We start from the raw sequence: 17,413 nt of genomic DNA, 5'->3' as shown, positions 1-17,413 counted from the left end.
TTTTATTATCTGCTAGAACTTTGTGGAAGATAACTAAATCTAACCAGAACCAGATCCCTCCTCTTTACTAATGCTTGTTACTGCTGGTAAGATTATAGATGATGTTAGTCTGGATTGGCTTCCCTAGTCCATCCATCTTCCCGCATCTGGTCCAGTACAGTTGTCGGCTGTTATCTTTGTTCAAAATCCTGGTGACCCTTCTCATTATCATATAATTCTACATTATAACTTGTAGAACTAGTTTAGGGAAGCTTCTACACTCAACCTTGGTTAGACCTATGTTATTACAGTTCTCTACCTATGAATTGTTCCTGTCATACATTCAGTACTCAGTCTCTGTCGTGCTTATGTTCATAGGTATAATGTGGTCGCTTTTCTCCAAGTCTAAATATCTTAGAAATATCTTATCAGTCACAAAACCAACTGACACTAACAAGGACCTAGCACTCTAAGCTACATAGTACCGATAAAAGCACCCCTTAAAAAGGAAAATTACCCCCCCAAGATAAGGCTTTTGGAAGGTAAGGCACCGAAAAGTATTAGGAATCATCCTGCATGAACAGCAGCCCAGTGAAATATACAAACAGCATGTGGTTTTTATAAGCACGTTTTTTTTGTTTCTCAGAGTGCTGGTGTTATGGGCTTTTCTGTTTTTTAGTTCCTTCTTTAAAAAAAACATACATTTTTGTTAAATCTGAATAAAATGTCAGGTGACTGGATTTAAAATTCTTGTCTCAAAAAATCGTCCACTAGAGGGCACAGTATAGTTTCATCTGAGTCGCAGCTATTTTAACACAACACAGAATTAGGGCTCAACCTAGACATTAATCAGGTCTAAAGCCGCCCAATGCCTTAAAAGATCGGGGAGAACGCCCCCATTTTCAAAAAGGAAGCAGCATTAGGCTTTCCATAAAGCAATAACAGCTTCACCAGTGCAGCGGTTGCAGCCAAAACTGTGTGCCCTCATAACCATGTCCCTGTTAGGTTTGGTGGGACAGTGTGTGAAAACAAAGGCATCACTCTCTCCATCCTAATCTGTAAAATTGCCACTTAGGTATATCTCATAGGTATTTTCAATAAAATTCATAACTATAATAATAATAATAACAATTTTTGAAATAGTTTTATGAGAAGATGATCGGAATTAAAATTATGCACACGTAAAAATAAAGTGTGATATTAATTTAAATTGAGACCAGTTTTGTGTTTTATTATGTTCAGCCTACTTCACGTATGCGAATAATAATAATTAAAAAACTGAATTACGCACTATGTGTAATGATTATAAAATAAGCACGTTAATTACAAGAGGGATGAGGGTACCGGGATTCCTCTGTCCCGGCTCCTACCTGCTCCGGCCCGCAGGTCCCCACGCTCCTCCCCGGCGTGACGCGGACTGACGCGGCTCTCAGCCTGGACGGGACGGCCAGGTAAGGCGAGGCTCGGCGCCATGTTGATAAAAAACGGAAGTGAGTAATTCTGATAGGGACTTAAAAGGCAAGAAAAGAAAGTAAAAAACTGCAAAAGGGCACGGGAAAAGCCGTCAGGAGTGGGCTGTCATGTTTTAGGTCTTTCTCCGGGTGGCGGAGGGCGGCTCTCTAAACACACGCACTTCAGTGACAGAGTCGCCGCAGACTTCAGGATAACCGGCGACCGAGATGCCTCTGGCGCAGCTGGCGGACCCCTGGCGAAAGGCGGCCCTGGGGCCCCCGGAGGTAACGCCGGGGCGGCGGGTCCGGGCGCACTGGGACGGTTTCTGAGATGATGCGACGGTCCGATCCCGGACGGGACGGCCCACCGACCGCGGAGAGTAAAGTTTACCGCACGCGTTCGCGTCGCCTTCGCCCCATGACTGCTAATCGCAGCAGCTGGAGCCGGTCACACGGGAAGTGGCCCAAACCGCAGTCACACGGCCGGTCACAGCAAATAACCCGAAGCCTGGTGACACGACGAGTCCGTCACGGTTCACGAGCGGGGGCGCCGCCGGACGCTGGGTTCGAGCTTCGGACGGGGCGCACAGACACGAAGTGACTGTCGGCTTTGGGCTGGGTCCCGCCGTGCTCCGGACTGAGCTCACATACCCATATGACTGTCGGGTTGCGGGACCGTACCGGGCTAGTTTTAGTAGTTAGTTCACATAACCACGGACTTCAGAGTGCTATCATGACTATGGACGCGGAAAGTCCCCAGCGGCGGTGGCGGCCCGGTTGGCTCGTTCCGAACCGAGGCATTTCATCACCCTATGGGTGATGTGGGGTTAGACCGATGTCGCGGCCCCGGGCCGGCTCGGGCGAAGCCAGCAGCACCGGAAACCCGCGACGTCCGGACCAGCAGAACCGGAGGCGCGCGGGCCACTTCAGTGTTGGCACGAGCTGCCTCTCGCGGCACTTCCGGATTGTGGGTGATAAGAAAAGGCGCGCGAGGTAGGACTTGTGCTGTCCTGTCTCCGAGGTTGCAGCCCTAAGAGTCAAAAATGGTTTGAAATGGGTTATTAGACCCTAAAACAAAAAACAAACAAACAGCTGGATTGGTTTCTTTGTGTAGAAATCTCGTTCCCTACGCTTTTGTCTTATAAGCATTCGCGAATTGCAGCTGAAGTTAAGGGATAGGTGTTCGGCATGCTAAATCATGACGCAATATTGACTGAACATCTGTTGTCAACATCATTAGGTAAACTCTAGTAAAAAAAAATGTAAATGAAATTTTAAAGTGCCAAAATAACACATCCATATATTTGTTCTGTACATAATACTGGATGGTCACGCTCGTTTCTGTGGTTATATACTGTGTTTGTTAATGATCTGTGTACTGTGGCCCTTGAGGGGAGGGTGGGTCCTATTGTGATTGGCTCACCTGATGTAGGTACCTTTTCTCAGGTTTTGGAGGAGTCCATGTGTGAGGAAGATGACCCCATGTGTGTAAGTCCTTTCCTGTTCCATTTGGAATTTTAATGTCTCTCTCTGTGTTTTCACACTGAATACCTCTGTCCTATTGCCCTCTTCCTTTCTTCCTTCTGTATTGTGTTGGATGTTGTGTGTCAGCAGTAAGATGGGTGTTTGTGTGACCTGTGAGGGCGATGGGACTCCCTTTTGTGGCACGGCAGGGAGCTGGTGACCAAGCCGCATGCCTTCCTGCCACCTGCCTCACGGCCACCCACCGCATCTGGTGCCCTTTGGGCTCTGGGGTTTATAGGTTTGTAAATATTGTGAATGGTTACGTGTCTCTGAGCGGAGGGCGTACAGTCACTCCTGCAGGTTTGTGTCTCTGAGGTCGTCCACGTCATCCGTGCCACTCAAAAAACCATGTGTCTGTCTGTCAGAGCTCATTTCCAAGGCGAGATGTTGGAGTTGGAGGTGTTAAGCTTTAAATTAGAAACAGGAGCCAGTCAGCGGAGAGGCACTCCTCCCCGTGGTGCTGTGTTTGTGTGGATGTACGGGAGCAGAGGCATGGAGCTGTGCTGCTTTTAAAGGACCCTGTGGTGATGAATGCTGTGGGTGCAAATTAAGAAAATCTATTTGTAGTTTGCTTAAAAAAAGCTGGATGTTTTTTTTTTCTGTTTCTCTTCAATCAAATTCTATAAACATACCAGATTGGATGTGGGGCATATGATGAGGGTTAGGCGTTGGGGGGTGGCAAGGGCTAAATGTTACGGATTTGGATCCTGGGGGGTTAAAAACAGAGCTGGATGGTCTGACACGAGCTGCGGATAGAGCTCTATGACGTTAGTCACCTCCTGCACACCCACTCGGCGAAGTGCGTGAGGAGCGTCATGGCAACCACACCGAGGCTGCACAGTGTGCGCGGGAGTCGGTGGCCAAGCCGCAGGGATGGGCGATGGGGCAGTCTGGACCGTACCGGGCCCAGAGCACCGGAGCGGTCGTCTCGTACGTGGAGTGATTCTTCTTGGAGTGATTACCGTTACTGGCGTCTGCCTGTTCACAGTGTCTCCCTCTTCCCCAGGATGAAGGCTCGGTGAAGGAGATTAACATCACGCAGCATGTAAAGGAGGGTTGTGAGAGGGGCGACCCACAACAGTTTGAGCTTCTAAAGGTCCTGGGCCAGGGCTCCTTCGGGAAGGTGAGGCGTGTGTGTGTGTTAGTGTGTGTGTTAGTGTGTGTGTGTGTGTGTGTTAGAGGTGGTCTACAGAGTAAGACGTACGCCGAACAGAGAAAGACGTAGGCTTGAGCAGAAGTGGGTTGTGAAGGTAGTCGTATTTTTCTTTTTTTTTTGGTATTGGTTTTGTTTGGTTATGTATGGTAGACGCAGGATTGCTGCCTGTTAAATACTGTATACCAAATGTTGTGGCAAGTGAAAGCTATCTATCCATCCATCCATCCTTCCATCCATCAGTCCACTTTCTGGTCTGCCTCTTCCTTTAGGGTCACAAACGGTTTCTCCTGCCTTTTCTGTACTCTGACTTTGTACAGTCGGCCCTCCCACATCACGGGGGTTAGGGGCATAGGCACCCTGTGATCTCTAAGAACCGTGTAAAATATTATTGTAACCTTGGCAAAGGGAAAAGAAAAGAGAAATGCGAGATACTGCATAAGAGGCTGCCGTAAAACACGCTCGGCATTCTCCAAACCAGAACTGTACATATGTTTTATTAATTTGTGAGTTACTAAACTTTTTTTTTGTGTCGTCTAAAGATCACATGTCATCTACGGCTTTCGCAAAACTCTCAAATTTCCCATTTAATACCTCCTGCCAAAACCGCAGTGGGGGAAGTGGCAATGCAGAAGAGTTGACTATTTTCTTTAATTATCCTTCTTAGTAAATTTATGGAAGGGTGTAGCATTTTGTGCATTTTGATCGAGTTCAAAACCTCCATATTGGCATACAAGGGAAGAGCAGTACCTCATCTCCCCAAACCCCAAGATATTTGTTATGCAGGAGTTTTACAAAAACAATTCCCTAGGACATTAGTCTACACAAAAATAACATAAGTAAACAACACCAAATTGCATAATGCAGTGCAGGTGCTTAAAAAGGAGGCAGAACATAACTGGCACATCATTCACTGCAGCTGAAACAGTTCAGTGACGAGTCCGAGGATTGGATTAGTGTCCCCTGAGCGGGGGGGAGCTCTCGGTGCGGGGACCCGAGGCAGTGAGTGTGTAAGTGGCAGCAGTGACAGAGAGCCGCCTCAAGGCTGAATGAGCTTTGCTGAGAGGATGGGCCTCGTTACCTCGAGGCTTGGAGGACCGCGATCTTCCATCCGTCTGCACTTCCAAAGGGGCCACACCGGATTTTTCGTAAAATGTTGCTAAACCTGCCAGCCTTCTGCTTGATAGCAAGCAGTGGAAAACGTGGCACTAATAAAGCGTGTGGCAGGGATAGGGTCAGGTGCAGGAGTGCAGCGGTAGATCAAATTTTTGGATTCTATCACGTTGGGCTGTCACTATCGATTATATCAATAATCGAATAATCTACCGATTTAATCTGACGATTCTTCAAGTAATCGTATATGATATACAATGTAATATAAAATAATTTGACATGCGTTGCAATTTAGATAGTCTAAAGCTTACTGCCACTGCTTTTGCATAAGCTCTGCATGCGCTATCCAAGACAATTTATAATCATTCTCATCCTTGCTGTTGGACTCATTTATAGATCTTGTGGCATGATTGTGAGAAATTAAGCAAACAATTGAAAAGGAGAAAAGTGAACAAGAACTGGTCACAAAAAACTTTCGCCTTATGGAAATGTTTTGTATTGCATATAGACGATATTGAGCAGAAGCAAATTGTCGACACTGCTTTGTAACGGCTGGCTCCACCAACTCATTTGACTGTTGGTAGATAAGTTCTGTTTGGTAGTATAGTTAATTTTTAACTCCTGAGTTTAAAATATCACAATATGAACCTTCAATACATTCACAAATATAATGATAGTTATACATACCATATTATGTAAAATGATGCTGCTAAGCGACCGGGCTAACCTTGATATTACTAGAAAATAAATTAAGTGAAATAATTTAAGTCAAAGTGATGACACACACAGGCTACTCCGAGAGACTAGATGTCACATATTTATGGCTGATCTCGCATTATTGGGTGAGTCCTTCAAACCTGAATGTCTTCTTTTAAGATTTATTTGCATTGCAGTTGTGCTATGGTGATATTTAAGTTTTGCTTTGCAATACTGTCAGATGGCTGCATTTTCATTCACTTTTAATCAGAGGTGGGTAGTTCAGGTCCAGAAAGTACAAATCCAAACCAAGGTTTTGTTTCAACCAACCAGCTGAGTATAAAGAGTCATAGCCACTATAGTATTCAGCTGGTTGGTTGAAATAAAACCTTGGTTTGGATTTGTACTTTCTGGACCTGAACTACCCACCTCTGCTTTTTATGTGAAGTGCTTCCATACAAATGCTCTCACTCTTTATTTGGACCCTCATCTTCTATGCTTAGTCTTCCTTCTGCTATATTTCCAAGTACTCAGGAAGGAGAATTTCAGTCGATGCTTCTTGATAATCCCGTAATGGAGTTTAATCGCATAATCGTGACAGCTCCAGTATCGTGGTTATTGAGTCACAGATTCGATCATTTTTTTTGGAACAACAAGTAGGAAGGGGAGGCGGGTGACATAATTTTGATTTCTATTTATTACTTACAGAACTTAAAGCAAGGAACGTTCAACATGCCACATTCACATGAACACACAGCTGCTTTGTCTGTCTTTTCACTAACTGCATTGCAGGGATGCAAAATCTCATGCATCAGACGTGACAGTCACGCTTATGCAAAAAATCTTATGGTAAATCTATGTTACTCCATTATAAACCTAAAATTAGCTACGTAGAATGTGTTAGGGTAGTTTTCAGACCTTACAGACCATTTACAAGGTAATAAAACTTTTTCGTACTTGTAAATGTGTGCGCAGACTTGACCAAAGTAGGCAACCCTGGCATTGTATGGAAGTCCATAGAGGACATCAATCCATCATTATCATTTTCTGCCTTATCTCAAAATCACAACTTACATCATCTCACCATAGACAAAGATGTATTCTCACGATCTTGAGTTATTTTCTTGAGATCGCAAAATAACTTTTGCTATCTCGGGAAAACAAAAAGTTTATAATTAGACATGCAAACAGAATTTGTCAGGAGAAAGAAGGAATTTGATTCCAAAAAAAAAAGGCCATGGCCTAATGCTATTTTAAATTTATCTAAAAATCTGCAGAATTAACTAAAATTTCCCCCATGTGCTACACATAAGGGTGGAATTTTTCCATTGTGAAAAATTAGTATCAAGTCCTCCATGCATGTCCTCTCCGCACTTCCGTAGCATTGAAATTTAGGGAACCTTTACTTTAAAAAGTGACAGCGTCAGTGAAACTGTATTTCACACTTCTGCGGTTAAACTTCGCATCTGTACAATCTGTTACACCACTAGTCAGGCATGAGACAAGGCGTGTGGCCTGGTTAGGGTTCGGCGTGTGGCCTGGTTAGGGTTCGGTGTGTGGCCTGGTTACAGTGGACTGTAGTTCCCTGCCTTGCCTGAATTCCACCAGCAGATCCTTCGTTTTACTCGCACCATCTTACTTCCCGTATTATTGCTTTTCTTGAAGTACCAGAAGTATGGTACCTGGTACAGTGGAAAAGCACCCAAAACTGCTTGTTGTTCAGCTAATGTCTGTCCAGTTTGTGCGTTTTATTGTGTGAGTGACAGACAGAAATATGCTCAGTTGTATTTTATGTGGCTGCTCACCTGTGTCCCATATGCAGGTGTTTCTGGTGAAGAAGATCAGAGGCCCAGATGCTGGCCAGCTGTACGCCATGAAAGTGCTTAAGAAGGCCACTCTTAAAGGTAATGAGCATGGCTCACAGCTTATCGTTTATTCAGGCCTGTTCATCCACTCTTAAAGGTAATGAGCATGGCTCACAGCTTATCGTTTATTCAGGCCTGTTCATCCACTCTTAAAGGTAATGGCTCACATTAAAGTGGCTCACAGCTTATTGTTCACTCATCCGCTCACTTGTCTCCCAGTTTTTTCATGAATGTCACCAGAATGACACTTTAGAATGAAATATCAGAATCATACACTATATGTACAAAAGTATTGGGACACCTGGTCATCACACCTTTTTACCCATTCATACAAGTTCTTCTACACCAGACTTGCCTGACCATGTCTTTATGGATCCTGCTTTATGCACATCAAGACATTTTGGACAATTCTATACTTCAGATTTTGTGGGAACAGTTTGGGGAAGGCCCATCTCTGTTCCAGCATGACTGTGCCCCAGTGTGCAAAGCAAGGTCCATAAAGATGTGGTTGGGTGAGTCTGGTGTGGAGGAACTTGACTGGCCACACAGAGCCCTGACCTCAACCCCATCAAACACCTATGGGATAAACTGGAACAGAGATTGTGAGCCAGGCCTTCACCTCCAACATCAGTGCCTGACCTCACAAATGCTCTTCTGGCGGAATGGGCCAAAATTCCCACAGACACACCCCATAATCCTGTGGAAAGCCTCCCCAGAAGAGTGGCAGCTGTTATAGCTGCAAAGGGGGGGCCAACTCCATACTGGTGTCTATGGATTTAGAATGGGATGCCATAAAAGATCCTGTCAGTGTGAGGTGTCCCAATACTTTTGTCCATATTATAGGGTATGGGTGCAGTTTTTGCCATCATAGGCTTATAATTTGCTAGCGTGTAATATGTAATGGATGAGCAGGCTTGCTTATTTTCCATCTGTATAAATAGATGATGTAATAATGATGGATGTCACCACACTTTCGCCAATTGCCTTGAGGTGACTGTTGTGAAAGGTGCTATATCAAAATATTTCGTATTGAATGTAACCATTTTAGAAGGTAGCATCAGGGTTCTAGGCTGTTGTCTGTCACCGGCTCTGCTGGTTTTGATCCTCCTGGGTTAAAGGTCAGTGTCCCTGCCATGTGACAGGCTGAATGACCTTGCTAGGGGGTCCTCCTGTCCTGGCTGCAGTAGTGCTGCACGATATCACGTTGCGATTCATATTGCCATAGCGATAAAAGATATGTAAGACGAGCTGCCGTGTTTCCCCTAAAATAAGACAGGGTCTTATATTTATTTTTGCTCCAAAAGACATATTAGGGCTTATTTTCAGAGGATGTCTTATTTTTCCATGTACAACAAACTATAGCACATCTACCGGTATTCATGTACAAAAATCCACATCTATTCAAATACAGACATCATGTCATCTTCTAACCGTATCTTTCCATGTAAACAATCTAACGGTGCATTTATTCATAAACAAAAATCTACTGTGTATACATTTATTCAAATATGAAATAAATATTTCCTGTTTACATATAATCGGATCTCATTCTAGTTACCATACAGTCCATTGGGTAGTAACTAGGGCTTATCTTTGGAGTAGGGGTTATATTGCGAGCATCCTGAAAAATCATGCTAGGGCTTATTTTCGGGGGAACATGGTATACCCAAAGAACGTTGTTATCAGAGTCGTTAAATGCGATGTGATTACAACGCTGTAGATAAGACGCTGGCTTTTCAGTACTATAGGAATGTTTACTTATGCCCACAATTTGTTAAGCAGATTAGTAGGACACCTAAAAATTTTTTATGTGATGTGTATTGTGATGCCCAAAAGTTAGTAATTATGTATCCTTAAGTTTAACAAATTCCTCAAATGTTTAATTGCAAAAAGTACCGTCACATCGCCGACGTCTTTTTACCTTATTTATTCACAGGATCTCCACTTTTAAAGATGTTGTGGTTGCTGATCTGTCCCTTTCTTCACCGCCACTTCAGTGCTTATCGCTTCCATGATTTACCAAAACAGGTGCATGTGGCTTTGCGCTAACCGAATTTAATAGACTATATGGATACATCAAATTTATAGATTGCTAACTTTCGGGTGTCACAATACGCATCTCATTAATATTTTCGACGTACTGCTAATCTGCAGATCAAATCGTGGGTGTAAGTAAAGGCCGTACGGTACCGAAAAGCCAGCGTCCGGACAAATGTTTACGGCCATTACCTAAAGCCCTGGTGATTAATATCGCGTGTGTCTGTGTGTGTCTGTGTGTGTGTCCTTCAGTGCGAGACCGTGTCCGGACCAAGATGGAGCGGGACATCCTGGTGGAGGTGAACCACCCCTTCATAGTCAAGCTGCACTATGGTGAGGTCTTGGGCTGGGACCTCCATGGATCTCTGAAAGGGTGGCCATTACTGTGAGGGTCCTAACGCCTCTGTGTCCCCTTCAGCATTTCAGACAGAGGGGAAACTCTATCTGATCCTCGACTTCCTGCGAGGTGGAGATCTATTCACCCGCCTGTCCAAAGAAGTAGGTACTAAGGGATGGTACTGATTCAGCGCAATATGTGCGAGAGAGGGTGGTGATTCAGCGGGCTTCTCCTCCTGCTGCTCCTCCTGCTCCAGGTCATGTTCACTGAGGAGGATGTGAAGTTCTACCTGGCTGAACTGGCTCTGGCTCTGGACCACCTCCACAGCCTGGGCATCATCTACAGGGACCTGAAGCCTGAGAAGTGAGAGGCTGCTGAAACGTGTCACCTCTGCTGTCAGATCAGTAATGCTGCATCCCTCAAAGGCTTGCAGGGACTAACAGCCTCTCTGTCTCTCTGCCTCTTCAGCATTCTCCTGGATGAGGACGGCCACATTAAACTGACAGGTGAGTCCTTGGCACTTTTGTGTAGCGACATCCCTCCACTGAAGTATCATACAATAGACTATAAAAGAAATGCAAAAAAATTGTGTTGCAGACTTTGGGCTGAGCAAAGAGTCCATTGACCATGAGAACAAGGCGTACTCCTTCTGTGGGACCGTGGAGTACATGGCCCCCGAGGTGGTGAACCGCAGAGGCCACACCCACAGCGCTGATTGGTGGTCCTACGGCGTGCTCATGGTAAGAGGGGCGGAGCTTATAGTGTCACCTAGCAGTGCTTCAGGAATCCACTGCCATGTCGATGTTGTTGCTGATTGCTCTTTCTCTTCCAGTTTGAGATGCTGACTGGAACCCTGCCATTCCAGGGGAGGGACCGCAAGGAGACCATGACCATGATCCTCAAGTGGGTGTTTTTTTGCTGATCGCAGGAATGGCATGTGACTTTTAAGCTTGCATTGCTACTGCATTGATCCTGGCCCCGTGCCAGCTGTGTGTTTAATGTGTGTCGTGTGAAACTGTGCTGAGGATTCGCTGAGAAACATGGTAGATTGACTAAGCATGAACAGACGCCTCACCTAGTGTCTCGCCTCAGAGCCAAGCTGGGGATGCCGCCTCTCCTGAGCCCAGAGGCACAGAGTCTCCTGCGAAACCTGTTCAAACGCAACCCTTCCAACAGACTGGGTAAGAGGGGTGCCATCTGCCTCCACGTATGGGTACCTGCAGGCTGGAGTGGGGGGCATGTCGAAAGGCCTGTGGGCCTGTTAGCAGAAATAGTGTGGCAAACTGGGTGGAACAGCACACCTAATTTCCTTTGTGCTTTCTGGAAGCATGGCAGTAAGTGTAAACAAGCATCTCGTGCTCTGCGAACAAATATAAAACAGGTATTTAATTATAGATGTCTTGTTAATGGTATCTTTCCGAAATAAGGGTTATTGACGGCATTTTGGGCCAATAGAAATAATCTTTCGACACGCCCCACCTACCTTTCAATATAACTACTACCCAGAAGCGGGGGGGGGGCATGTGGGCGGGACACGAGCTCTGGCTACCTCACATAGCTGTTTTTGTAACTGAGAAGGCCTTATTTTTTTATTATTATTAAAAAAAAAAAACACAGGTGCTGGCCCAGATGGCGTTGAGGAGATTAAGAGACACAGCTTCTTCTCCAGTGTAGACTGGAATGTAAGTGTGTGAGTAAAACACAGTACTACACAGAGTACATTCTCAGCAGTGCTGTAAATGGAGGGTTGGACCACTGTCTAACACAATGTGCATGTGTGTATGTGTCTGTATGCCCATTTGTCTGTCTCTGTGTGTATATGTCTGTCTGTATGCCCGTCTGTCTCTCTGTGTGTATGTGTCTGTCTGTATGCCCGTCTGTCTGTCTGTGTGTGTGTGTGTGTCTGTCTGTATGCCCGTCTGTCTGTCTGTCTGTGTGTGTGTGTGTGTGTGTGTGTCTGTCTGTATGCCCGTCTGTCTGTCTCTGTGTGTGTGTGTGTGTGTGTCTGTATGCCCGTCTGTCTGTCTCTGTGTGTGTGTGTGTGTCTGTATGCCCGTCTGTCTGTCTCTGTGTGTGTGTGTGTGTCTGTATGCCCGTCTGTCTGTCTCTGTGTGTGTGTGTGTGTGTGTCTGTATGCCCGTCTGTCTGTCTCTGTGTGTGTGTGTGTGTGTGTGTGTGTGTGTGTCTGTATGCCCGTCTGTCTGTCTCTGTGTGTGTGTGTGTGTCTGTCTGTCTGTATGCCCGTCTGTCTGTCTGTCTGTATGCCCGTGTGTGTGTGTGTCTGTCTGTATGCCCGTCTGTCTGTCTGTGTGTGTGTGTGTGTGTGTGTGTGTGTCTGTCTGTCTGTGTGTGTGTGTGTGTGTCTGTCTGTCTGTATGCCTGTCTCTGTCTGTGTGTGTGTGTGTGTCTGTCTGTATGCCCGTCTGTCTGTCTCTGTGTGTGTCTGTGTCTGTCTGTCTGTATGCCGTCTGTCTGGCTCTGTGTATGTCTGTCTGTCTGTATGCCCGTCTGTCTGTCTCTGTGTGTGTCTGTCTGTCTGTATGCCCGTCTGTCTGTCTCTGTGTGTGTCTGTCTGTATGCCCGTCTGTCTGTCTCTGTCTCTGTATTTACTTCTTTCTTATATCGGTTTTAGAAACTCTTCAGGGGAGAGATCCCGCCACCCTTTAAACCAGCCAGCGGTCGGCCTGAGGACACCTTCTACTTTGACCCAGAATTCACCACAAAGACCCCCAAAGGTAAAGCACCTCGACCGGGGGTCACTCACCTCTAACCACACGGAGGGCCGTGATGCTTGTGAATGCCCCTGTGTGGAGACCCCCCTCATTCTACACCCTGCTCGTGGGGGGGGGGTCTCCCGCCTGTGCAAATGACTGCTTGGTCGGGGGTCAAGATCTAACTGACAGTGGGTGTTACAGACTCCCCAGGTGTTCCCCCCAGCGCCAACGCCCACCAGCTCTTCCGGGGCTTCAGCTTTGTGGCCACCGGCCCCGAGGACGAGCGAGAGCAGCTGCCCGGCACGGGCATGTCCTCCATTGTACAGGTATACCAACAAGTCATGTGTGCACATGCCCAGAGTCATGCAGAGACACCCAGAGCGTCACACGCACAGAATCACGCACCCGGAGCGTCACACGCACAGAATCACGCACCCGGAGCGTCACACGCACCCGCAGCGTCACACGCACAGAATCACGCACCCAGAGCGTCACACGCACAGAATCACGCACCCGGAGCGTCACACGCACCCGGAGCGTCACACGCACCCAGAGCGTCACACGCACCCAGAGCGTCACACCCAGAGCGTCACACGCACCCGGAGCGTCACACGCACAGAATCATGCACCCAGAGAGTCAGACACAGTCATGCATGAGAGAGTCACATACACACGGAGCTGTGCATACACCCACAGACACACAGTTGCGCATGCAGAATCAAGAGATTCTCCAAGATTCTCCAATTTTTTATATGTACGCCGCCTCTACAGCGACTGCACAGAAACACGGTGCAGTTCACCGACATGTACGACGTGAAGGAGGACATCGGCGTGGGGTCCTACTCCATCTGCAACCGCTGCATCCACAAGACCGCCAAGATGGAGTACGCCGTGAAGGTGAGCAGAGCTCAGGAAAAGCCCTCAGCCCTGAACACGGTCACCGTGCGCCCTGACATTGCCTCTCTGACGGCACCTTCTCAGATCATCAACAAAGCCAAGAGGGACCCCACAGAGGAGGTGGAGATCCTGCTGAGATACGGACAGCACCCCAACGTCATCACCCTGAAGGATGTGAGTGCCCGCAGGCTCGGCTTGGGTCCCTGCTTCCGCGGCACTGACCGGAGATGGCCGCACACAGGCGCCGGTCCCGGCTACTTGAAGAGCGCTGTCTTTCTCTAGGTGTATGATGATGGCCGCTCTGTGTACTTGGTGACGGAGCTGATGAAAGGAGGAGAGCTGCTTGACAAGATTCTCCGGCAGAAGTTCTTCTCTGAGCAGGAGGCCAGTGCTGTGCTCCACACCATCACCAAAACCGTGGAGTATCTTCATGCACAGGGGGTGAGAGAACCGCATTTCCCAGAATGCCCTGTCCGGCTACTTGGAGGACCCCTCTGTGAAACCCTTCCCCCATGTGTCCAGGTGGTCCACAGAGACCTGAAGCCTAGCAACATCCTCTATGTGGACGAGTCCGGGAATCCCGAGTCCATCCGCATCTGTGACTTCGGCTTCGCTAAGCAGCTGCGTGCAGAGAACGGGCTGCTGATGACCCCCTGCTACACTGCCAACTTCGTGGCCCCCGAGGTCCTAGTAGCCGCCCCCCCCCCTCCCTCCAGTCATGTTTGGTGAACAGCACAGTGCTCTGCTGCTTAGCTTGGTGTATGTGTTGCGTCTACAGGTGCTGAAGAAGCAGGGTTACGATGCTGCCTGTGACATCTGGAGCCTGGGCGTGCTGCTCTACACCATGTTGACTGGGTAGGGGGGCCTGAGGGTGTCGGTACCTCACACTGACTGGGCAGGGGGGCCTGAGGGTGTCGGTACCTCACACTGACTGGGTAGGGGGGCCTGAGGGTGTCGGTACCTCACACTGACTGGGCAGGGGGGCCTGAGGGTGTCGGTACCTCACACTGACTGGGTAGGGGGGCCTGAGGGTGTCGGTACCTCACACTGACTGGGCAGGGGGGCCTGAGGGTGTCGGTACCTCACACTGACTGGGTAGGGGGGCCTGAGGGTGTCGGTACCTCACACTGACTGGGTAGGGGGGCCTGAGGGTGTCGGTACCTCACACTGACTGGGTAGGGGGGCCTGAGGGTGTCGGTACCTCACACTGACTGGGTAGGGGGGCCTGAGGGTTTCGGTGCCTCACACTGACTGGGCAGGGGGGCCTGAGGGTGTCGGTACCTCACACTGACTGGGTAGGGGGGCCTGAGGGTGTCGGTACCTCAAACTGACTGGGTAGGGGGGCCTGAGGGTGTCGGTACCTCAAACTGACTGGGTAGGGGGGCCTGAGGGTGTCGGTACCTCACACTGACTGGGTAGGGGGGCCTGAGGGTGTCGGTACCTCACACTGACTGGGTAGGGGGGCCTGAGGGTGTCGGTACCTCAAACTGACTGGGTAGGGGGGCCTGAGGGTGTCGGTACCTCACACTGACTGGGGTCTCTTGTGATAAATATCCAAGTTTCTGATGTACTTCCTGCTAGCTCTGCTTCTGCTAATGCTTTTAAAGATTCACCCCCTTTGCCAACGGCCCCGATGACACCCCCGAGGAGATCCTGGCCCGCGTCAGCAGTGGCAAGTTCTCTCTGACAGGAGGCTACTGGAATTCTGTGTCAGCAGAGGCCAAGGTGATGCAAAAACACACACACACACACACACACACACCATATATTCTGGACTCTCATTCCATTTCTGTGGGAAAACTCTAATTCCAACCAAAAGTGAGGGTTATATTTGTGGGGACCTGAAAAAATGAAAAAAGCTAAAGTACCAGGGTTTACCACATTGTGGGGTGAATACATACCTATGCACACTTCCCCCCCCCCCACTCCCCCCACTGCTTCTCATATAATCACTCACCCCCCATATAATCACATGTACACGCAGCTGTCCTGCTTCAAACTGCCATTAACCACTCAGTACATCAGACTCCTGGAGTTCCTGTTAAATGTTACATGTCAGTCCTCCATGTGCGCATCCTCATGCCCCCCCCCCTGCCTTCAGGACCTGGTGTCCAAGATGCTGCACGTGGACCCCCACCAGAGGCTGACTGCGGCGCAGGTTCTCAGGCACCCCTGGATCATCTACAGGGACCAGCTGCCCAAGTTCCAGCTCAACAGGCAGGACGCTCCGCATCTGGTCAAGGTAGCTGCAGCCTCCCGCCTCCCAAAGCCAGCCGTCTGTTGCCGTTTCCATGGTGACCGACGCTCATCTCTCCTGACAGGGTGCCATGGCTGCCACATACTCTGCGATCAACAGGAACGTCCCCCCCGTGCTGGAGCCCGTGGGCTGCTCCACACTGGCTCAGCGCCGCGGTGTGAAAAAGCAGCCGTCGACTGCCCTGTGACCCTAGACCCCTTCCATGGGACAAGGGCCTGCGGTCTGCTTTAGCTCAGGTCGGCCCAGTCCTGGGCCTTTGGGAGTGAAGATGCGTTCTGTGGAATGGAGAAAGTACTCGCTATCCTGGAGAATTCTGCTCAGACAATCAGGACAAGCTCTACCAAATGCAGCACGGCCGGCTCGCCTCATCTCAGTGCTAGTACAAATTTATTTTGTAATAATGATCTTTACCTGTAAATGTAAAGTTATATAATGGATTTTTTTTTAGGTTTGTAGTAAACAGGATATGAGGCCTTTCTTGTCATATTCAGCTTGATTGCGCGTCTACAAGCTCCTCTCCCCTTCTCAGCAGCCAATTAGTGAGAGTTTAATGAACCACCACCCTTCCTTCCTACTCTGCCCTGACTCTACATGCACTATGTGGTTCAGTGGGATGTGGGTCTGACAGGGCTGTTCTCCCCAGCTCACTATGCTGCAGATGCCAGAGCGCTGACCCGGCTGTCCAGCACCCTGCTCCTCTTGGCTCGCCGCTGCCCCCTAAAGGTGGCCATGTGGAAATCCTGCCAGCCACAGCGGAGCCGTTTCCTCCAAGTCCACAAAGTACCTCATACTCAGCTTCAGCGTTTGTCCACATCCCGCCACTTGCTCTAAGGTCCCTCTGTGCAAACCCCTTGTCCTCCACAGCACCCTGATACTTAAGCTGAAGAAATACAGCTGATTTGCCCTCCTACAAGTAAAACCACGATGAGGGAAAATAAGGGATTCTGTCCGTTTGAATTTAAAATCTCCCATCTATTTTATATAAATGTGAATATGCAGAATTTGATTTCCTGTGTTGGTCTGCATGGCTTATTGGTGTCTTTCATGATCCTTACGGCCTTGGGAAGTGCGCTGTCCCGACCTGTGAGGCAGTAACCCATCCAGGGGAAGAGTTTTCTGGTCCAACATCCTTAATGTTGTGTCTTAGAGTCCTGGAAATGCGCTCTGATTCTATGTAATGCTGTCACAGACAAGCTGCTGTGCTCTTTTAATCTTACAGCAAGAGACCTACATTTATATAAATAAATCAAAAAAGAATGTATGAAACCCTCATCCTAATTCCTCACCCATTTCATTATACTTGTTTCAGAAATTTTGAAAATGTTTTCGAATTAGATGACCCCCCCCCCCCGTTTGGCACTCTGAGCAGCAACATTTCAGCCGGGATGCA

General features: G+C 48.2%; 1 protein-coding gene across 5 annotated transcripts; it reads left to right on the top strand.

Annotated features, from left to right (window-relative positions):
• The first annotated feature begins 1,332 nt into the window (after positions 1-1,332).
• rps6ka3a (ribosomal protein S6 kinase a, polypeptide 3a) lies at positions 1,333-17,295 on the top strand. 5 transcript variants are annotated; one of them, XM_072706847.1, is made up of 23 exons: positions 1,333-1,430; positions 1,569-1,715; positions 2,877-2,918; positions 3,961-4,077; positions 7,739-7,820; positions 10,071-10,151; positions 10,237-10,316; positions 10,412-10,518; positions 10,624-10,661; positions 10,753-10,895; positions 10,988-11,058; positions 11,248-11,336; positions 11,773-11,837; positions 12,788-12,890; positions 13,071-13,195; positions 13,641-13,766; positions 13,851-13,940; positions 14,049-14,207; positions 14,289-14,450; positions 14,545-14,621; positions 15,374-15,491; positions 15,868-16,008; positions 16,088-17,295. In XM_072706847.1, exons 2-23 carry the CDS (start codon positions 1,659-1,661, stop codon positions 16,208-16,210), a joined length of 2,196 nt encoding a protein of 731 aa, XP_072562948.1. In that variant the 5' UTR covers positions 1,333-1,430; positions 1,569-1,658; the 3' UTR covers positions 16,211-17,295. The 5 variants fall into 5 exon arrangements, with proteins under 5 accessions (XP_072562948.1, XP_072562947.1, XP_072562950.1 ...); XM_072706846.1 differs by lacking the exon at positions 1,333-1,430 and having other exon boundaries at positions 1,437-1,715; XM_072706849.1 differs by lacking the exons at positions 1,333-1,430; positions 1,569-1,715 and adding an exon at positions 1,763-2,423.
• Positions 17,296-17,413: the final 118 nt, after the last annotated feature.

The sequence above is a fragment of the Paramormyrops kingsleyae genome, chromosome 24, assembly GCF_048594095.1.
Source record: "Paramormyrops kingsleyae isolate MSU_618 chromosome 24, PKINGS_0.4, whole genome shotgun sequence".
NCBI classification, from domain to species: domain Eukaryota; kingdom Metazoa; phylum Chordata; class Actinopteri; order Osteoglossiformes; family Mormyridae; genus Paramormyrops; species Paramormyrops kingsleyae.
The sequence above is the reverse complement of the archived record's forward strand: the minus strand, read 5'-3'. Positions and strand labels throughout refer to the sequence as shown.